Source organism: Rhineura floridana, chromosome 6, assembly GCF_030035675.1.
Source record: "Rhineura floridana isolate rRhiFlo1 chromosome 6, rRhiFlo1.hap2, whole genome shotgun sequence".
Classification (NCBI taxonomy): Eukaryota; Metazoa; Chordata; class Lepidosauria; order Squamata; family Rhineuridae; genus Rhineura; species Rhineura floridana.
The window spans coordinates 52995460-53016600 of record NC_084485.1 but is presented as its reverse complement, the minus strand read 5'-3'; the positions used below and the strand labels follow the sequence as shown (position 1 = coordinate 53016600).

At 39.9% G+C, this 21141-nt stretch overlaps 1 protein-coding gene across 4 annotated transcripts in view; it reads right to left on the bottom strand.

The window, feature by feature from the left end:
- LAD1 (ladinin 1) overlaps nt 1–21141 on the bottom strand; it is a 40879-nt gene that overhangs the window by 8617 nt on the left and 11121 nt on the right. For 2 of the 4 annotated variants that reach the window (XM_061631880.1, XM_061631881.1), the window contains exons 2-5: nt 14814–14957; nt 11908–12490; nt 4103–4252; nt 1107–1150 (exon numbers count right to left, since the gene is read on the bottom strand). In XM_061631880.1, the coding sequence (XP_061487864.1) occupies nt 1107–1150; nt 4103–4252; nt 11908–12490; nt 14814–14957 (921 nt within the window). Of the gene's footprint in view, nt 1–1106; nt 1151–4102; nt 4253–11907; nt 12491–14813; nt 14958–18425; nt 18563–21141 lie in introns of those variants that run through there. The other 2 variants (XM_061631883.1, XM_061631882.1) reach the window with 2 other exon arrangements.

The window sequence follows — 21141 nt, the reverse complement described above, 5'->3', positions numbered from 1 at the left end:
TGTTTGTACTAAAAACAAAATCTTTTCAAAAGCTGTCTTAGGGTAGAGATACATTTAGTGTTGTGCCAGTTCCAGTGCATCTCTACCTCTCTTTTCTCAAAATGGGAGCACATGATGCTAGTCAATCTCTGCCCCTTTTTACTCTTAAAACCTTGTTGGATCAGCTCCAGTGCATTTTTTAAAATTCAACTTCAGGGAAGTTTCACAACTGATTGATAGATCAACCCCTTTGTCTTCCAGGTTTGGCCAATGGAAACACTTTGCTGCAGGCTCAGGCACAAACAGTGATTGGCCCAATGCTTTGCTGTGGGCGGTCCTGAAAGATCTGAAGGCAGCAGTGGCGAAGGGAGGTGTGGCCAGCAGAGGTTAGCGTCTCTTCAAAACGCAGCCAGAAAAACCATTCTGGCTGCATTTCAAGTGACTAGTGTGCCCACAGCGTTATTCTAGAAAGAAGAAACAACCATTTTTGCCCTTCCCTGCTCCAATCAGAATAAGAAATATTAGGTAACTTAAATATTTCCATCTCGAATTTTAAATACTAGTGATACAAATCAAAGGTTTTGGATGTAGAGATCTTACAAAGAGACACGACCATGTTGGGATACAATTAATTTTACATAAGATTGTGCTCCCAGTGGCCAGTGTGAGCATTTTAGCTTTTAAAATAGATTTTCCTGAACTAATAATAAATTTATGGAGCTGAAATAATGTACAGTATAGAATTATCTTGGTAATTCCACAAATCAAGAAGCCACAGAAAGGTGAGATAGTTCTATATCCTCCCACTGACAAAAATCATTCTAAGCTTTCATTTTCTGTTGCCAATGCAATTCGCAGTCATAGGTCACTGTCGCCATCCCCTTTAACAGCAAGAAACATGTATGGACAGATACAGAAAGTATTTGCACTCAAGTATTTGTAGATCCAGAAAAGGCTCCTACTCTCCAGCCCCCCAATTTATTGCTTTCTATGCAGAACTCAATAAAACCTTCATAAACTTATGTAAAGGTCCATGAGAAAGAAAACTAACAAAAAATGCACAAGTACTAGGAGCCCTGAGTAGCTTGAGAAATCTAAGGGATGAGCTGAGCCTGATGCCCACTTACCTTCTGCTTAATGTATCTTCTTGTTTCTCTTTCCTGGGGACCACCTAGATGCACAAGTAATAGAGATGAGAAATGGAGCTCTTTCTGATTGGAAGAGTAAGCCATGGCAAGATGACAGCAAGTGGGCATGATCAACCAGGCAAGATGACTCAGAGAAGTTGATAAACTCTGAATTAGCCACGGAACTCCAAACTATTTACTAGAATAGGAGGGAGAGAATCATAGAATAGTAGAGTTGGAAGGGGCCTGTGAGACCATCGAGACCAACTCACTGCTCAATGCAAGAATCCAACTTAAAGCATACCTTAAAGCATGCTCAGTGTGATCCAATAATATTAAATTAAAAATTAAATTCAAAAGGAGCCCCACCTGAACTGAAAAGACATAATTCATAAATATTATAGAAAGGTAGAAAAACTAGACGCTCACTGTTCAGGGCTTTCTCTCCCTCTGCACACTATTTCCCAGCTCAGCTCTTCCCTCCACAGCAAAGTTCTGCATGCAAGGTGTAGCGAGCAAGATGGTGAAGCCTGTTGCTAGATCCTAGGAAACAGGCTGCACCTCAACCTCTTCTTTATCAAGCAGCCTTGACTACAACAGCAATCTTTTTTTCCCTTATCATCCCTGGTTGAAAAGGCTCACCCCACCCACCTTTGGCCAGTCTTAAGCAGAGGCTCTATCTACCTCTGACCTCTCTTGAGGAGGGGAGGGTGCCTGAACCTCCTTCAATGCTGAGCAGCTTTTGAAGGTTCTTATAGCTTGCTGAGCTGCTATGCAAATATGGAAGGCAGCCTCTGCAGGGTAGATTCACCTGCATTGTCTTTTCAGAAGGTGGTACAGTAAACCTTTTGCCAGGGCATCATGTCATAAATCTGCTCCCTTACTGAATGTTTGACTAGGATAGGGATGGGGAACCTGTAGCCCTCAAGGAATGGTTGGTCTCCAACCCCATCAACCCCAGCCACCATGGCCAAAAGTCAGGAATTATTGGAATTGTAACCCAGCAACATGTGGGGGTCAGCTGATATAGGTTCCCCATGCCTGGACTGGGGCACACATCCAGGCACATGTTGAAACAATTCCATCGCCCATCATCATGACAAAAAAACCCTGAAAAACCAAGTTGTAATGATTCACCGTTTAGAAAATAGATCTATAAAAAATTATACAAAATGCTTAAACTGTTTCAGGTGTTCTTATGGTGTACTGGATTCCAACTTTTTGTACTGCAGCCCACTTTTTTCCTACAACTTTTATAAATTACATGCATACAGCACCAGTTATATAAAAAGAGTACACATGTGTACAGATCACCGCTTTTTCTGTCAAAATATTTGCAAGTTAGGGCTCAACACTTAAATGGTCTCTGCTTGCACATATTTTGGAAAATATACAGGCAGTAATAAAAGCTATGAAAATCTGTTGGAAAAGTAACCAAATGCATTGTTTAATATTCTAATAGTAATAGGCCACATTCACATCATGCCTTCACTATTATTTCACTTTAAACAATGACAGCTTCCTCCAAAGAATCCTGGAAAGGGTAGTTTGTGAAGGGCTCTGAGAGTTGTTAGGAGACCCCCTATTCCTCTCATAGAGTCAGCCAGACCCTCTTCTCAGAGAACTCTGGGAAATCTGTGCCCATCTGAAATAGGCTCTTTCCCTAGCTAGTTTGAAAGATGCTTAAAACGGAGCTGATAATGAACTGAGGAAGTATTTCTCCAACTTGAAGACCTTAGTCCCTTTGCACGAAGGGGGCACCATGCACAGAAGGGACAATGATGCTGTTTCCAAGCTCCATCTGAGATATCTTGTGACTTCTTGGTCCCATCCTTCTACAACCTTGTCCACATGGAGGAAGTCTATGCAGAGCTCTGCATAGATATAGAGCTCTGCATGCATAGGCTTCCATGCCATAGGAACCCTGATTGTGCAGGGTTCCCAATCAGGTGGAAATCTAAACATTTAGAGCTTTAGCACATATCCACACTCAACATGTGGACATAGGGAGTAGGGTCAGCTGCAGGAAGGAGAACATCGCCACCCAGGGAAGGAGAGCCTGCTGTTGCTGCTGCTGTTGGAACACCACCTCCACCACCCTTTCCAGTGGGACTGCTGCCTGGCAGACGTGCCTCCTGCAGGACCAGGTCCCAGGTACCCAGCCAGCTGTGACTAATTTCCATCACCTGTCCCTCTTTGGAGGGATACATAAGCCGGCTGGCTGAGGTGGCCTGGGAGACCCAGTGCCTGCAGGAAGAAGGAGAACATCGCCACCCAGGGAAGGAGAGCCTGCTGTTGCTGCTGCTGTTGGAACACCACCTCCACCACCCTTCCCAGTGGGACTGCTGCCTGGCAGATGTGCCTCCTGCAGGACCAGGTCCCAGGTACCCAGCCAGCTGTGACTAATTTCCATCACCTGTCCCTCTTTGGAGGGATACATAAGCCGGCTGGCTGAGGTGTCCTGGGAGACCCAGTGCCTGCAGGAAGAAGAACATCGCCACCCAGGGAAGGAGAGCCTGCTGTTGCTGCTGCTGTTGGAACACCATCTCCACCACCCTTCCCAGTGGGACTGCTGCCTGGCAGATGTGCCTCCTGCAGGACCAGGTCCCAGGTACCCAGCCAGCTGTGACTAATTTCCATCACCTGTCCCTCTTTGGAGGGATACATAAGCCGGCTGGCTGAGGTGGCCTGGGTTTTTGTCTTTTGTTTTGTCTTTTGTTTTGTTTTGGGTGCCATTGGTTTTAGCTATGGGTGGGTTCGGTTTCGTTTTATATTGTAGTTCTTGGGTTTTTATGTAGTTTGTATGTTGTATTTTACTTTATCTTGTATGCCGCCTAGAGTGGCCGCTTGTGTGGCCAGATAGGCGGCCTAGAAATAAAATTTATTATTATTATTATTATTATATATGAAGTCCCATGCATATGAATAATGCATGAAGTGGGCTCCTGTCCTTTCCATATGAGGGATATTTTCCTGCCTTGATCATTAATGCTTACCCGAAATGAGATAGTCCTTGGACTGATCCTTTTGAATGAACTACTGTAGGTAATCACAGGATGAGAGACTAGCAAGGGAGCCTCAGATCCATCTTGACCAGAGAGAGAGCTTACAGCTTCTTCTGATTTGAGACTACTTCTTTCTGTTGCCTGGAAAACAAATATGAATCAAGAAGCTATAGGGTGGATTACAATAAAAAACTGGGATGGATCTAATAATCTTGAGGACACAGAACAGGGCCTTCTCTGTGATGGCCTCTCAATTATGGAATTGAAGTCTGAATGAAATCAGGCAAGCTTTATTCCTCTACGTTTTTGAATAGCTAGCCCATGCCAACAGAGGGCAATTGTTGCTGCGAGGGTGACTGCCACTCTGCGATCCGATGCTAGCTCAGATCATGGAGCGGGAGCTACACCCACCCAGCCCCAGCAGCAGGGGACCCTCTCACTGGCAGGGGACCCTCTCAGCACCAGGGGCCCTTGGCCAATCTACAGTCTGGCTGCCCATTGGCACCAGGCTTGTTACTAGTGTTTGTGGGTCAGGGCTACTGTTACTTGGTAGCATTTGCTGGGCTGCAGGGACACAGTTTATGCTAGCTTTTAATACAGGTTTAAGGAAGCTGAAGTTAAACTTTAAAAATAGTTTTAATATTTCATTTTATACGGATAGTTGTAAGCTGCCTTAGGAGGCATTTTTCCCTGAAAGTTGGTTTATGTATGTACACATGAATAAAATAATTTAAGGTGGCATTTATTTATAGCACAGGTGGGCAACCTGCAGCCACATCTTCATTTTATGTAGCCTACAGTGCCTTCTGGAACTGTCCTGTTCTTCCATTCCATCAGAGTTCCTTCCCTCGTTATTTTTTCCTGGCTTTTAAAAGTATTTTCCCCTTTGTCTACATAATTTCAGAACAATTGGAAGGGGCAGTAAATATTTCTAAACTTTTTCTTGATTGACTAGCTTGGGCAAAATATTACCCACACCAAGATGACTAAGAACAAATTGGTAGGCTTCTCCCATGTGTGTGTGCATAGCACACTAAAGTCAGACAGGAATTACTTTCACTTGCTTTCCAGAACAGTACTTGTATTGGTCTATTGTACTTTTAAAACAACACCACAAAACCCCATATATCTATTTGAGAATAACCCCATCAAACCCAGATGGGCTTACTTCTGAGTAGACCTGCATAGGACTGGGAACTCTAATTTGAAGTAGCTATGGTGAAAACTGAAGGAGGGCGCTGGACTTCCGGGAAGTGGTGCTGGCTGGTGGTTGTCTCTGAGGGAGCTCTGCCTCAGAGGAAGCTTTTTTCAGGTTAAAAGTCAGCCAAGAGGAATCTTGGACTGGCTTAAATGTTCTCCAAGGTACAGGAGAACCGATCAGATCTTCCACAAGACTTCGTTGAGCTGTCGGCGGCTGGAATTGATCAGGAAATTCCTGAGATAAGAAGGCAAGCCGATCGGCTGAAGACGGAGTCAGGATTTTCACGCAAGCTGGACTGGAATGAAGCGAAGCGTTTTTTCTTTTCTTAAAAAAAAAAACGTTCTTAACCAGCGAGCCCACTTCTGCCTAAACCTTATCATTTGGCTTAAATTACTGCAATAAAAGGGATTTGTTTATGAATCAGCAATTGAGAAACCTGGGTGAGTCATACTTTTTCTCTTTTAAATATAATTAAGGAAGAAAGAAAATATAAACAACTTATTTACTTTTCTACGACAAAAAGCTGGCTTGAATTTGGACTTTTAAAGTTTAAAAACGGATGAGAGGTAATTATTATATTTTGGACTATTTTTCTCTTTGGACTATTTCTTGTTGGATGAATCCGCTGCTCGTATATGCTACTAATTGTTTAGTCTTGGCAACCAGAATTGTTTTGCATTCTTGGATGCAGATAAGGACTGTGTTGTGCTGGCTGGATTCCAATTACAGGCCTGGAATATTAACTCTTCTTTTTGGTGGAGGGAAAAAAAGAAGAAATAGACTGCCCTTAGGTTCTGAAACAGTGATTAATTTTAGAAATTAAAGGCCTCTTTTTGAAAATGACAACTAAAAAAACAACTAAGGCCCAGGGGCGAAGAGGTTCTATTGATACACAGGAAGAGGATATACCCCCAGAAATGTTTCAAAAAATAATGGAAGGGATTAATGCTATAAAACAGGAAATTAAACAGGAAATGAAAACTGAATTGACAGATATAAAAGACTATATTAAAACACAAGTGGATGAGATTAAAGGGACAATTGGGCAAATAAAGGAGGATGCAAAAAATACTAAAGAAAAGGTACAAACCTTGGAGAATAGAACAGATATACTAAATCTGGAACTAGAAAAAAATTTGGACTATTTAGCTATGACTGAAATGAGAAATAAAGAGCATTGTTTGAGATTCCGTGCAATCCCTGAGGAAACAGGTGAAGACATTAGAGACAAAATTGTTAATGCTTTAGTAAAATTTCTGGACTTGAATGAAGATAGGATGGAATTTGAAATAGACAAAGTTTATAGAATTAACTCCAGATATGCAACAATGAAAAAAATTCCAAGAGATGTGCTTGTTCACTTCGTAAAGAAAACGACCAGAGATATGGTTTTACAGCAACACTTTAAATATACCTTTAAAATTGATGGTAAGGAAATACTGGTGATGAAGGAAATTCCTATTAGACTTTTACGTAAGAGAAAAGAATATGCTTTCCTTACAGAAAAACTTAAGCAATGCAAAATTCAATTTAGGTGGGACGTTCCAGAAGGAGTGATTTTTACATTCAGACAACAGAAATATAGATTGAATACTGTTCAAAAAGCAAGGGACTTCTTGAGAAAAGCTTCAAAAGATATGGAAGAAGATAAACTCAAAGATATGGATACAGTTCCTGGGAAACAAAGTCAACAAGGATACGCAGAGGAGGGGAAGGAAGATGATGGATCAAAAGGAGCATCAGGCAAATTTTAAAATACACGCTTAACGATGGATTACAAATACCTAACTTGGAATATAAATGGAGCCAACACGGCGCAGAAGAGAAAGAAAGTGTTCCATTATTTGAAAAAATTAAAATTGGATATAATTTGTCTACAAGAAACTCATATTCAGAAGAAAGATTCTAAATATTTGATTTGTAAAAATTTGGGTGAAGAATTTATTTCAGCTGGACCAAAAAAAAAAAATGGAGTTGTTCTCTATATTAACCCACAATTGCTTCCTAAATTGGTATTATTGGACGATAGTGGTAGATTTGTGGGGGTTGAAATTACTTTACAAGGTACAAACATTTTGATAGTGGGTATTTATGCCCCCAATGAAGATAAAACAAGGTTTTATACAGGACTTATGGAAAAATTGTCAGAGTTTTCATATGAGCATTGGTGTGTCATGGGTGACTGGAATGGGGTAATCTCACCAAAAATTGATAGGCTTTCTGAAAAAAATATCAAAGAGACACAAGGTAAATTACCGAAGATTTGTTTTGAACTCATGGAACATCTAGAATTGGTGGATACCTGGAGATATATAAATGATAATGCAAAGGAATTTACTTATTTTTCAGAAAGACATAAAACATTTTCGAGGATTGATATGATTTGGATGTCAAAAATTTTAGCGAAGGATATTTTTAAAATGGATATATTACCAAAAACTTTTTCGGACCATAATCCTGTGATATTAACTTTAAAAAAAAAAAATCTTGGATTTAGATGGAGACTAAATGAATCTTTATTACAGAATGATAAAGTAGTACAAGAATGTAAGAAGAAATTAAAGGAGTTCTTTGAATATAATTTACATAAAGGAACAAGTGAAAATATTGTTTGGGATACAAGTAAGGCATTTATGAGGGGATACTTTATTAAATGTAATTCTGAATTAAAAAAAAAGAAACAACAGAAAATGCAATTAATTTTGGAAGAAATAAAACAAAAAGAGGAAGAATTGAAAAAGAATCCAGCTAAAGTTTCTATTGTAAATCAAATTAAAATGTTACAGAAGCAAGTATCAATGTTGACAGTTAGAGAAATTGAAAGGAAATTAAATTTTGCCAAACAAAGGACTTTTGAATTTGCAAATAAACCTGGGAAATGGTTAGCATATAAATTAAGAAAAGAACGTCAAAAAAATATTATTTTAAAGATACAAGAAGGAGATGAGACGCTGACAGACAATGTAAAAATCAAAAAGATTTTTCATCAATATTACTCAACATTGTATAAGTGTCAAGAAATTCCATCTGAAAAAATAGAAGAGTATTTATTTAAACAGAATTTGCCTAAAATTACAGATTTTCAGAGACAAGTTATTAATGGCCCTATTACGTCAAGAGAGATATCTGAAGCTATAAATAAAATTAAATTAGGAAAGGCACCAGGACCAGATGGGCTATCTGCAATGTATTATAAATGTTTGGAGGAAGAACTCCTGCTACCTTTACAGTTTACAATGAATTCTATTTTGCAAGAGGGAAAGATACCGGATAGTTGGAAAAATGCTAATATAACATTAATACCTAAAGAGGACCAAGATTTAACTAAAACAAAAAATTATCGGCCAATATCTCTACTGAATAATGACTATAAAATTTTTACAATGATTTTGGCTGAAAGATTGAAAATAATATTGCAACAATTTATTCAGGAAGATCAATCAGGGTTTTTACCTAAAAGACAATTACGTGACAACGTCAGGAATGTTTTGAATGTGTTGGAATATTTAGAACAACGAAATGATAAACAAGCAGCTCTGATTTTTTTAGATGCTGAAAAAGCATTTGATAATTTGAATTGGAAATTTATGTTCCAGGTTTTGGAGCAAATGGACTTTGGAGACAACTTTATAAAATGGATTAGATCGATTTATACATCACAGAAGGCCCAGATAATTGTTAATGGAGACTTAACGGACTCATGTGAAATACAAAAGGGTACAAGACAGGGATGTCCATTATCTCCCCTTTTATTTATTCTGGTTTTAGAAGTGTTGCTTAGAGATATAAGGCAAGATAAAAGGATTTCGGGATTAAAAATAAAAAAAGAAGAATATAAATTGAGAGCATTTGCTGATGATTTGATAATTGTACTAGAAAACCCTTTGGAAGGAATTCATATACTGATGGACAAATTAAAAGAATTTGGACCTTTAGCAGGATTTAAGATCAACAATCAAAAAACAAAGATGTTGGTGAAAAATTTAACTTTAAGGGAACAGAAAGAGTTAATGGACAAGACAGATTTTACAATAGAAAAAAAGTTGAAATATCTAGGCATCATTATGACAAATAAAAACTCAAAGTTGTTTCACAATAATTACGAAAAATTATGGACAGAGATTAAGAAAGACTTGCTAAGATGGGATAAACTACAACTGTCATTAATGGGTAGAATATCTGTGATAAAAATGAATGTATTACCGAGAATGATGTTTTTGTTTCAAACAATACCTGTAATATCCTCTGATTTACCTTTTAAACAATGGCAAAAAGATATTTCTAAATTTGTATGGCAAGGAAAAAAACCAAGAGTTAAATTTAAATTACTTCAAGACGCTAAAGAAAGAGGAGGACTGGGATTACCAAATTTGAGACTTTATTTTGCTGCCTGCTGTTTAGTCTGGATAAAGGAATGGATCTTATTGAGGAATAAAAGACTATTGGATTTGGAGGGCCACAATCTGAAGTGGGGATGGCATGGATATCTATGGTATGACAAAGTAAAAGTAAATGTAGACTTTAATAATCATTTTATAAGACGTCCTCTGTTGAAAATATGGAATAGATACAAACCAAGGTTTTATTCGAAAATACCATTATGTGTCTCAAGTCAAGAAGCGTTTTATAGAAGAGAAATGTCTGGAAAAGAGAAATGGTTAACTTATCAAGAACTATTAGAAAATGTACATGGAGAATACATAATGAAAGAGAGAGAACAATTGATAAAGGAAGGATATAGTTTTCATTGGTTTGCATATTTACAATTGTTAGAAAGATATAAAATGGACAAGAAAATGTATGGGTTTGAAATAAATAAATCTGATTTTGAAATAGGTTTGTGTACAAATGATGAAAACATAATTGCAAAAATGTATAAACTTTTATTGAAAATGGATATGGAGGAAGAACAAGTAAAAGAGTGCATGGTAAAGTGGGCAAAAAATTTTGGTCATAACATACAAATGGATCAATGGGAAAATATGTGGAAAAAAGGCTTGAAATTTACATTATGTTATAATCTTAAAGAAAATTTTTATAAAATGATGTACCGTTGGTACATGACTCCAGAAAAGCTGTCAAAAATGTATAGTAATGTCTCTAATGTTTGTTGGAAATGTAAACAACAAGAAGGATCTTTTTATCATATGTGGTGGTCATGTAAAAAGGCGAAATTATTTTGGGCACAGATAGGTAGGAAGATGCAAAAAATTCTAAAGATAAATATTCAGTCAAAACCAGAATTTTTTTTATTGGGTTTTATGGATAAACAAATAGAAAAGAAATATGGAAGAATAATATTATATATGATTACGGCAGCAAGATTATTATATGCACAAAAGTGGAAAATGGAATCAACACCAACAATGGAAGAATGGTTATTGAAATTAATGGACTTAGTAGAAATGGATAAATTGACATGTTTACTTAGAGAAAAATCGACAGATACATTTCTTAAGGAATGGAAACCTCTCTTAGACTTTTTGTTGAAAGATCAAAATAAAATGATGATACTGGGATTTGACGATTAATTAAGACAGCCTATGGAGAAAAGGGACTCTGTATGTATACATTAAGGGACAGGTTTGATGTATATTATATACTTATAGCTGATCTGCGACAAATCGGAAGTCAACTATTTTATTTTCATTTTTTTGTTGATGTATTGTTATGTCTTTTTGACTTTGTTTTGTTTGTTTTTGGAAAAATTTGAATAAAAATTATTAAAAAAAAAAAAAAACTGAAGGAGGGCGGCCTTCATTCCAGATTAGTTAATCCAGATCACCTTTGCTTCTGATTCTGTCCATCATCAACTCTGGCTCCGTGCATCATTAGCATGCACTCCCCAACAGATTAACCCCAAGGGAATGTGGCCCTCAACAGAAAAAAAGGTTGCCTACCTCCAATTTATAGGATCAAGAGCTCCAACAGATTAGCAATTCTCCCATGTGTAGGCTGCAATCCTACACAAAATTACCCGGGATGGATATAAATCCCATTAAATTCAGTGGGACTTACTTCTGACTAGCTCTGTATAGGATTCACTGCACATATGATAGGCCCTGCCTGGTTATACCTTCTGGAATTCCTGAGGAAAAGTGCAAGTGATATCCATGGAAGATTCATTACGTCTCTCATATTAGAATTCTTCTAGGTGTCATTGCAGGAGCAAGAACAAGGGAAAGCAAGTAGGCAATAGTACTAAAATTTAGGGTTACACAACATTAGATGAGTACCTAATGACACTGGACTGGACTCAGTAAGTCCCTCAGTATCCCTGAGGTCATCTCTGAGCTACTCAACCATTCCGTACCACAGTCCTCACCAACCTGGCACCCTCCAGATGATTTAGACTACAACGCCTGATGGGAGTTGTAATCGAAAACATCTGGAGGACATCAGGTTGCTAAAGGCTGCCTACTAAATCCAACCAACTTGGATTCCACAAGCTGCCAACTGTGGAGACTGAAGTCAGACCATCTCTCCAGTTCAATCCACCTCCAATTTGCACTGAGATCCAGTCCCCATCTCATTCCTTTGCTTTCCCAGCCCTTTGGTTTCCGTTTCTTCCCTCTAAAATACCAAGATCACGTACCTGCGGTCCAACGGTAGCTGGAGCACCTTCCGGGAAGTTCCTGACTCTGGACTGAATCTTGACCTCAAGCCGGCTGATGCTCTTACGCTCCCAAGAAGCTCGCTGAGGCTGCTGTGTTGCCACCTCATTCTGGACTGCAGCCACTCCCTGAGGCTGGGGTGCCTTTGGCACCTGCTGCTCCTCGCTAAAGACCAGATCCTTGTGTGTTTTGGGGTCCTTCTCACTCTGATCCAAGTTTTCATGTTTCTCTACTGTTTTCTCCTTTTTTCCCTCACCCACAATTTGATGCTTTTCTTCATCAGGCTCCTTTGGGTGAACCAGGCTTTCACATTTTTCCACTATGGGTTCCTTCTGCTTCTGAGGTGGTTCTGAGGGGGGCTTAGCTTTCCTTTCAGCAGCTTCCTTTTCCAATTTCCTGGCATTCAGGGTCTCCTTCTTATCCTGTTTCACATTATTTAACATTTCCACTCTCCTCCTTACTCCTCTGTCTTCCTGCTGATTTGTTGCCTCTACCAGTGCCCTCTCATTTCCTGGCTTTGAGCTCCCCAGTCTTGAGGGCTTCACCTCTGAAGAGCTACGGAACCTACAATAAAATGAGAAGAGAAGCTCTCAGAAGTTCCCTGTAGAAGGAGCGCTAAGGACACTGCAGGTTAGGTTTTTTACAGTAGGTGAATGGATTCTTTGCAAAATATGCCTCCAGGTTTTAACCTAGCTTGCACGGAGATGGAACTTCCAAATAGGGATGGGTGAACCAGTCAATTTTGGTTTCTTTCAGTTTCTCATTTTTTCCAAACTAAAGTTCAGTTCTCCATATTGCCACATCAGTATCTGAATCTTTTAAAGTCCTCATGAAGATTCATCAGCTTTTTAGTGTGGATTTCTCCTCACGTACACATTTTTGTATTTAATTTTGCCTAATATACAATTTTGTGCAAAGCAATTTCCCCTAATATGCAGTTTTGTATTTTCACTAATGTATGTATTTTCATGCATACAGTACCCTCGTATATGCATTTTATGTACACATTACTTAGTTGGGGAATTGCATTGCAAAATTCAGAGAAGTGCACATTTCAAAAGATGGCTGTGTTTTGGCTTGCATATTATTTTGGAATGAGAATTAGGAAGGTTCGCCTTTAAATGAGAACTGAACTGAATTTCTCCCCCATTCCTACTTCCAAACCAGGTACAGAGGGAATTTTACTTGTTCATTTACTAGTCGTTAGGGCAGTACACCAAATGTCTTGGTACATTTTGGCCATAGAGCTTTACACTGCAATTAAACTGGGCAACAATTTAAAGATGCGTAATTATGCACATTTTGAGTTGGAAACCTCTCCAATCTATGCCCTGTGTATGTTAATGTGGGTACACAGCTTTTGAAAACACATGTAAACCTTCATATGAGAGAGAGGACAGATGGGAGAGGGGATCAGTGGAAAAATAACCCCATGCATGGGCAGTGAGTGTGGCAGGAGGAGTGGAAAGAAAAAGTGAGGAAATGAATCATTCCCCTTCTCTCTCCTCCCCATTCATTTTTATTAAGTGATGATAATAACAATCAGAAATGTTTCTTGCAAAATAAACTGGGAAGGAGAAAGAGCAATGTAAGGGTACGGAAGTCTCCTCTGTCAATGGGGAAGCTACTTTTTGTCTGACTTCTGAAATTTCGCCACTATTTGGGGGAGGAACCATAGCTTAGTGGTGGATTACATGCTTTGTATGCCAAAGTTGTGGCATCTCCAGTTAAAAAGGGATCAGGTGATGGGGAAAAGCTTCCTGCCTGAGACCCTTGAGAGCCACCACCAGTCAAAACTGATATGAAGCAGTTTCCAATGTTTCACATCTATCTTTATGGGCAGAAGAGCTAGAAAGTTGCTTCTTAAGACTCTCAGATGCTGAATTCAGCATCCAGTATACAATACTTCGCTTGTTTGAAATCACAGAATAAATGTAGTCATCATCATAATTCTTTTTTTCTGTTACGCGTTCACACATTCATTCAGGGGGCTGTAGATGGAAGGGGGGAAAGGGAAAGGAAGCAAAGTTCAGCTCCAATCTATGATTCCGTTTTCCTATCCAGTCCTATGAAAAAGGCAAAGGCAGGAACTTCTTCATACAACATGTTGTTAAACTATGTTCCCATGAGATGTAGTGCTGGAAACCAACTTGAATGGCTTTAAAGGGGGGATTGGTAAATCCATGGAGAATAAAGATAGAAACACACTCACTGCTCTGCCAGTGCCAGTGCGTCTACATGTCTCTCTTCTAGCACATGATGCTACTCAAACCCTGCCCCTTTCCCCTTTAAAACCTGGTAGGAGCCCCTTGAAAGCATTTTTTTAATTGCTTCCAAGAGATTTTGCAACTGATCAGTAGCGTAGATAAACCTGTTCCCCCTCCAGATGTGGCTAATGGAAATGCTTTGATCTGGTGACTAGTGTGTTTACAGCCTAGGACTAACAATGGCTACTATCTATGATGGCTATGTACTACATCCAGTGTTGGAGGGAACATGCCTCTGAATACCAGCTGCAGGGGAGCACAAGTGGGAAATTGCTGTTGCTCTCAGGAGCTGCTCACAGGCTTCCCATAGGCATCTGGCTGGCTACTGTGAGAACAGGATGCTGGACTAGATGGACCTTTGGCCTGATCCGGCAGGCTCTTATGTTCTTACTCACCTTCCTAAAACCTAGATTAAAGTCCATTAAAGTAAAAAGAAAAACTTCACCTGACGTCAAAATCAATGGAATTTTGTTTAGGCCCCATGAAATTCAGGCCAGAAATTGTTTCATCTATGCTTTGTGAAGTTAGGCAGAGTCTTAAGCATTTCCCCAACACTGTGATACCAAGCCACAGCCTCCAGAGCATTTAGCTCTGCTTTCCCATTCCCAACAGGCACATACCTATTTGATGCTCGGCTGGTCATGTTCTGTACTACGCTGGAGGTTTCCTCCTTTGCCTCCGTGGTAGAATTCAGCTGCCGGTGTCTCCGCCTGCGCTCCCTCTCCTGCTCTTCCTCATCCTCAGCACTCCATTGTCGAGCCAGGCTGGAGCAGAGAACATGGAAGAATGAAACATGTGCTATTCAGCTGCTGACTCAGGAATAAATTGGACCATAAGAACAGAATTATTTCATCAAACTGCTGTGACCACTCTAATGCAGAACCTGCCTGACCCTCATATCATCCTCTTCAGGTCCCACCAGCATCTGGGGTAAGACATTTTGGTTCCTCTCGGTTACTTTTTCCAATCTTGAGTTCAGTTTTCCGCTTTTCTGCAACAGTTTGTGATTTTTTTAAAGTCTTTATGAATATTCATCAAGCATTTTAGTGTGAATTTCTCCTAATACATGGATTTTTGCATGCACTTTTGCCTAATACACATATTTTTGCAAAGTAATTTCCCCTTATGCAATGCATTTGTGTATGTTATTTTACCCAATATATACTTTTTAATACAACTTTACCACAGTATATATACATTTTTGTACACATTCCTTGACTGGAGAACTGAATTGCAAAATTTAGAGAAGTGTGAATTTCAAAGGATGTTTTGGTTCACATTTTGTTTTGGAATATGCAAATTATGTAGACTGTCTTTAAATGGGCCTTAAAGACCTGGATGTTCCAATCTACTTTTAACTGATACCTGTTGCTAAATTTCTAAATTTATTTTATAAATATTTTTATGCTGTTTTAATGATTTATACTCCATTTTAAAATGTATTTGTGTGAGTGGGCTTTTTGCTTTGAAAGGTGGTTTTTAAAAATGTCAAATAAATAAACAAATAAAGCTGTGGCAAATAATTAGATTTGAAACTCTTATCTTCCTTCAGCTTGGCTTTAAAAAATTCACATGACACCACACACACATGTGCACACATGAAAAATGTCTGCCTTTGATGTGCCACGTGACTTATGTGCATTCTGAGATGTGCAGTTACGTAAAGAACTGAAGATCTGGTTCTAAGACCTGCATTTGAGTTGTGAGACTCGAAAGAACTCCAGCCATAAAGGGATCTCAGAATGGTTTAGCATCAGTTCTGCCCAACTGACACTACACTTTCTTAGATCATGCATCAACATCCTATCCTGAATTCCTGCCTCTTAAACCTTGTTGGACCCCTGGCCATGGTCACTGCTTACAGAAGAGAACCAACCCAAAGTCTCACACTCAACTTTTTACCCTGGCCTTTCACAGCTGATATGTATATTTTTAGGACCCACCCTACTTTGTGATTCTGATTGTTTTTAATTGTTTTCAACACAGTATTTTAAGGTTGCTGTAACCCACCCTGAGACCTATGGGTGAAGAGTGGGCAATAAATGCTAAATAATAATAATATGTCCCTGGATGAACTCTCATCTGACAGTTTTCTGGATCTCACTTCCCTGCATACTACAGGTTTCCTGCTCTCCTTGTTTGTGCCTTAGCCCACATCTGGTGGGGTGGGAAACCAGTCCCAGGGAAACTGTGATATGATGTGGCCCAGGATTTCTCAGGTCTATACTCTCTGCCACCAGAGTTCCACAGCACCTGGGCACAGACCTGTTCTCCAGACAACTGCAGAGAGGCATAGGGATCAGAAGAGGGTGTGCATAGTCTTAATAATCTTAATAAGATTTTAGCATGTTTTAGTAGCTATATGGGTATTGTTGAAGTTCCTGGGACTGATAAAGCTCTGGGTATACACTGTGGTGTTAGAAGTGCCCAGCCTCCTGGCATTCATGAAACTTGCCACTCTAGTGTGTAACTATCACAGGGTACAGGTTAATCATTATTGTGTCAAGGAGTGCATTGCATTTTTCCCCTTTCAATAAAAAGGTAAGCTATGTTGTTTTTCACTCTACGAGAGGGTGATGTGAATGAGAATGCAAGTGGGGGGAGGGAACCAAAGGAGAGAGAAAAAGAAGTAAAAGCATATAGAAACCTTGGGCACTGCACTTTTAAATCCAAGCTACTTGTCTGCAGCCAATAGTGAATCAAGAAATGGCAACAAGCTACTTGGAGTACACATGAGCTTCTGTACCATTCATGACTCATTAGCCCTTCCCTTTTGTTGTTTTTAGATCATAATGAGAGCCCCACCCTCTTCTACAATCTGATTTTTTTAAAAGAAAAGAAAAGAAGTGAATTAACTGTGCACCGTTCCCTTAAGTCAGATGTTGCTGGACTACATCTCCCATCATCACTGACCATTGGCCATGCAGGTATGACCTCATGGGAGTCATAGTCCATCTTATCTGGAGGGCACCACATTTGCTATTCCCTGCCTTAACCACAGCACAACACTGCATCAGACTGCCTACCACAGTCTCATATACAAAAACTCAGAGCTTGGAAAAGTTACTTTTTTGAACTACAACTCCCATCAGCCCAATCCAGTGGCCATGCTGGCTGGGACTGATGGGAGTTGTAGTTTTAAAAAAGTAACTTTTCCAAGCTCTGTAAAAACTGTGGTACTGCATAGGAAACCTATGTTACCAACACCTGTGTGGAATCTGAAGAAGTAATCAAGGTTCAACAGATAACATACTAGTTTTATATCAGTTCCATACACTTACACTCAAGCAACAACTTCTGCTCATGTGGTGCAGGGTCTATCATTCTCCACCACAGCATTCTAATCTAAACCATGGGGGAACCTAGCCATACTGGGGTTAGTCTGCAATCTGCCCTGCTACAATTCTGCTATAGGTAAACTTAAATTCACAAGAATGACAAGTTGAGGGGGGGGAATCTTTTGCAATGACTTATAAAGTCATCTTCAGGTGTTTAGCCTGGGCATGTGAAGACAAAGATGTGTAGAGGGATGGGGTGCATGCATCAGCTCTTCCCTAATATTACTGGCATGCCCCCTCCACTTTCAACCCTCATGTGTTTAATTTAAAGGCTGAAGATGACTTTAAGCTGCCTATGCTCCTACTGGGAGAAAGGGCAGGATATTATTATTATTATTATTATTATTATTATTATTATTATTATTATTATTATTATTATTATTATTATTAATAATAATAATAATAATAATAATAATAATAATAATAATAATAATAATAATAATAATAATAATAATAATAATAATAAATGTTTCCCTGACTGTGCAAATTAATAGCAAGTGCCCGTTAAACCAAATCAGGCCATTCAAATAAAAAGCTTCCTTGTAATAACAACAACAAAACTTCCAGACCTTTGTGCTAAACATGCTAAGTTCAGTGTTGGAGGGGAGATGCCTAGCGACATTGTGAGTGATGCAGGCCCATGCACCCCTGACCTTTTGTATACATTTGTCCTAGTATGTCCAGAATGAACTCCTCATGAGTGCTTTTGTTGAATGTACGTGCACTATGGGAAAGTAAAAATGTTTCATAAAATAGCAGATTTTATTAATGTTTCCCTCTTTACATGATTGCTTGATGATTAGGAGGTCCTTGCTAATAATTATTTTAAACATATTACAAAGCAAAATCATTCCACAAACTTATTTGCCACACATTCATTCTCCAAAGGTTTACCTCTGTTTCTGATCAGGACCTCAGCAATGTACAAGTCTTTGTAGATTCAGACACAATCCACTAATAATTTATTTTCAATGAGGTTTGTGCAGGACAAGTTCCTTGTAGGTTGTACTCTTGATGCCTTAATCAGCAGATTGTTGGCTCACTAACGGTTAATGATTCACAGCTCTCCCAACAGTATTACAAATCTTTTTGTTGCTGTTGTTGTTGACCAAGGGAAAGAAGCATTGGAATGAGACCATGAGAATGTCTAGGCCATCTTGTTGCCAAGGCAAATTTGCAAAATCAAACTGCTTATGGGGAATCTACAATATCAGGAGCAAAGTTACATAATGAGCTAATACATCGTAATCCTGCATGGTCCAAAGATCAAAGGCTTATTAGCCCATGGGCTCATTGGTGGCCCAGGGAAATAGTCATCTCCCATCCTTAATTCCAAGTCTGTAGTTCTGGAAAAGAGCTGCTGGGAGGCTATGTTAGACAAATGGATAACCTATTGTGTGGTGGATGGTGAAAGGGCATGGTGGACAGAGAAGTAGACAGAAGTGGCGGAGAGACAGATGAGTAGCAAATGCCCATTAAACCAAAGTCAAGCCATTAAAATAAAAAACTAATTTTCAATTTTCAGCTGTCCAATAGCTGAAGGAATGGGCAGGATCATTTTAATAATTTTTGGATAAAGAAAATTGGGGGCGGGGAAGCACTTATCAAATAGTTATTTGATGCTAGGGTCAGTGCTCAGCATCATCTGGCACCTGTCAAGGTCCATACCTTAGCAGGGAACCCATCACTAATCCCTGGAGCCCCTGGTCCTTCTAAATCTCCTCCTTGCTATCACTTCCTGTTTACCTGCTTCTTTAAGCAACAGATCAAGAGAATACGCAGTCATGATGACAATATCAAGGAAGGGGGCCTAACCTGGAGGGAGGTGTTATAGTGATGGCATTTTGCCAGCCCCCTCCTCCCAAAAATGTATGCCTCTGAATACCAGCCACTGGGAATTCCAAGTGGGGAGAGTGCTACCTCACTCAGGTCGTGCCTCTAGACGTCTGGTTGGCCAATGTGATGCTGGACTTGATGGGCCTTTAGCCTGATCCAGAAGGGCTCTTCTGATGTACTTCTAACCAGTGCTTAAAATCACACAGATTTCTGAAACACCTGTCCTCAAGCATTTACTGGTTTCTCACAAAGGAATGGGTGGTAAGAGAAGATAACCTTCAAACAGTGACTGCCACGGGGTTGAACAGAGACAGATTAAAGACGGATGTTCACTCCTTAAGTCGGTCTCCTCTGAACCATCAATGTAGGTTTTGGTGCTTGTGAGCTCCTTCAGATCACACCCTCCAATTTCTGTAAAATTTTACAGGTCTCCATTTGTTTTAGCTCACGTCTTTCATGCATTGTTTAAAATGCACGCTAGGAAAGTCAGTCTCGTGTTTCTGGGAGGCCAGATGGAAATAGTAATTTCAGCATGCCTGCCTTGCAACAGGAATCACAAGACACATTAAGTGTGGAGAAAGAAGCAAATTCTCCTAATTCTGAGAATGTCAAGAGCAAACACAGACATGAGAACATATCAATGTACAAATGCTAATTTGGGAATATGCCTTTTGGACGGTGGAGTTCAAAGGGGGATTGTGACCTGGGGGAGGGGTCTGAATGCGAGAAGGATCTTCTGTAAGTCCCCCCCACGGCTCCTCCCCCTATGCCTCTGGAACACCCTGTTTTCGGGCCTTCTGCCAGCTTCCGCCGGGTATCTGTCTGCCAGGCTGGCTGTCCCGGCGGACCCCCAGTAGCTCTGGGAGACTCCTGGCGGAGCCACATCTCTGCTGTGGTGGACAGTAGCATAGTGGCAAATTCAGAAGTGCAGGGTCCCCTCATGATAGTCACAGCAATGTCCCCTCCCATCCTTTTTTGTTTAAGCATGAAAGGGGAAAATGTTAGCTACTGAGAAGATGAACTCTTTGCATCTGTCTTCACAGAAGAAGATGTTGGGCAGATCCTTGTGCCTGACGTAACTTTCACAGGAAGGGTGTCCAAAGAAAATAGTGGTGACAAGAGATGACGTTCTGAGCCTTATTGGCAAATTAAAAACTGACAAATCACTGGGTCCAGATGGCATATGCTCAAGAGTTCTTTAAAAACTCAAATGTGCAATTGCTAATTGTCTAACAAAATTAAGTAACTTGTCTCTAATATGAGCCTCCATACCTGAGGACTGGAAAGTGGGCAATATAACACAATTTTTTTCTCAGTGGTTGACTCACTTCCTTTCACTCTGTTTAGCTCCAGTCAGCAGGAAAGGACAAGAAGGCATGTTAGAAGACTCTTCCCAGTGGCTAACACACTCCCTTTTCATGTTGACTGGCCCACAGGAAGCTGGAGACAGGGACCCTGCTGAGACTGTGCTCCCAAAAAAGTAAGGGGTCTAAGACCTCCTGAGACCCTGAACGACAATACTCCTGGTGGCAGACAGCAGCTGCCAGCGGGTTTGGCATAGCCCAGCATAGCTGGGAGCCGCCTGGCAGTGCCAGGGATCTGCAGCATCCAACTTACCCCAGCCTGGTGGAAGGGTGAGATGGATTGTGCCCTTAGAATGGAACCACAGAATTTTTTAGAATTGGAATGGATCTTGGAGATTGTGGTTTCATTCACACCATAAATTTATTCCACTATTATTCCACTTCAAACAGTCATGGCTTTCCCCAAAGAA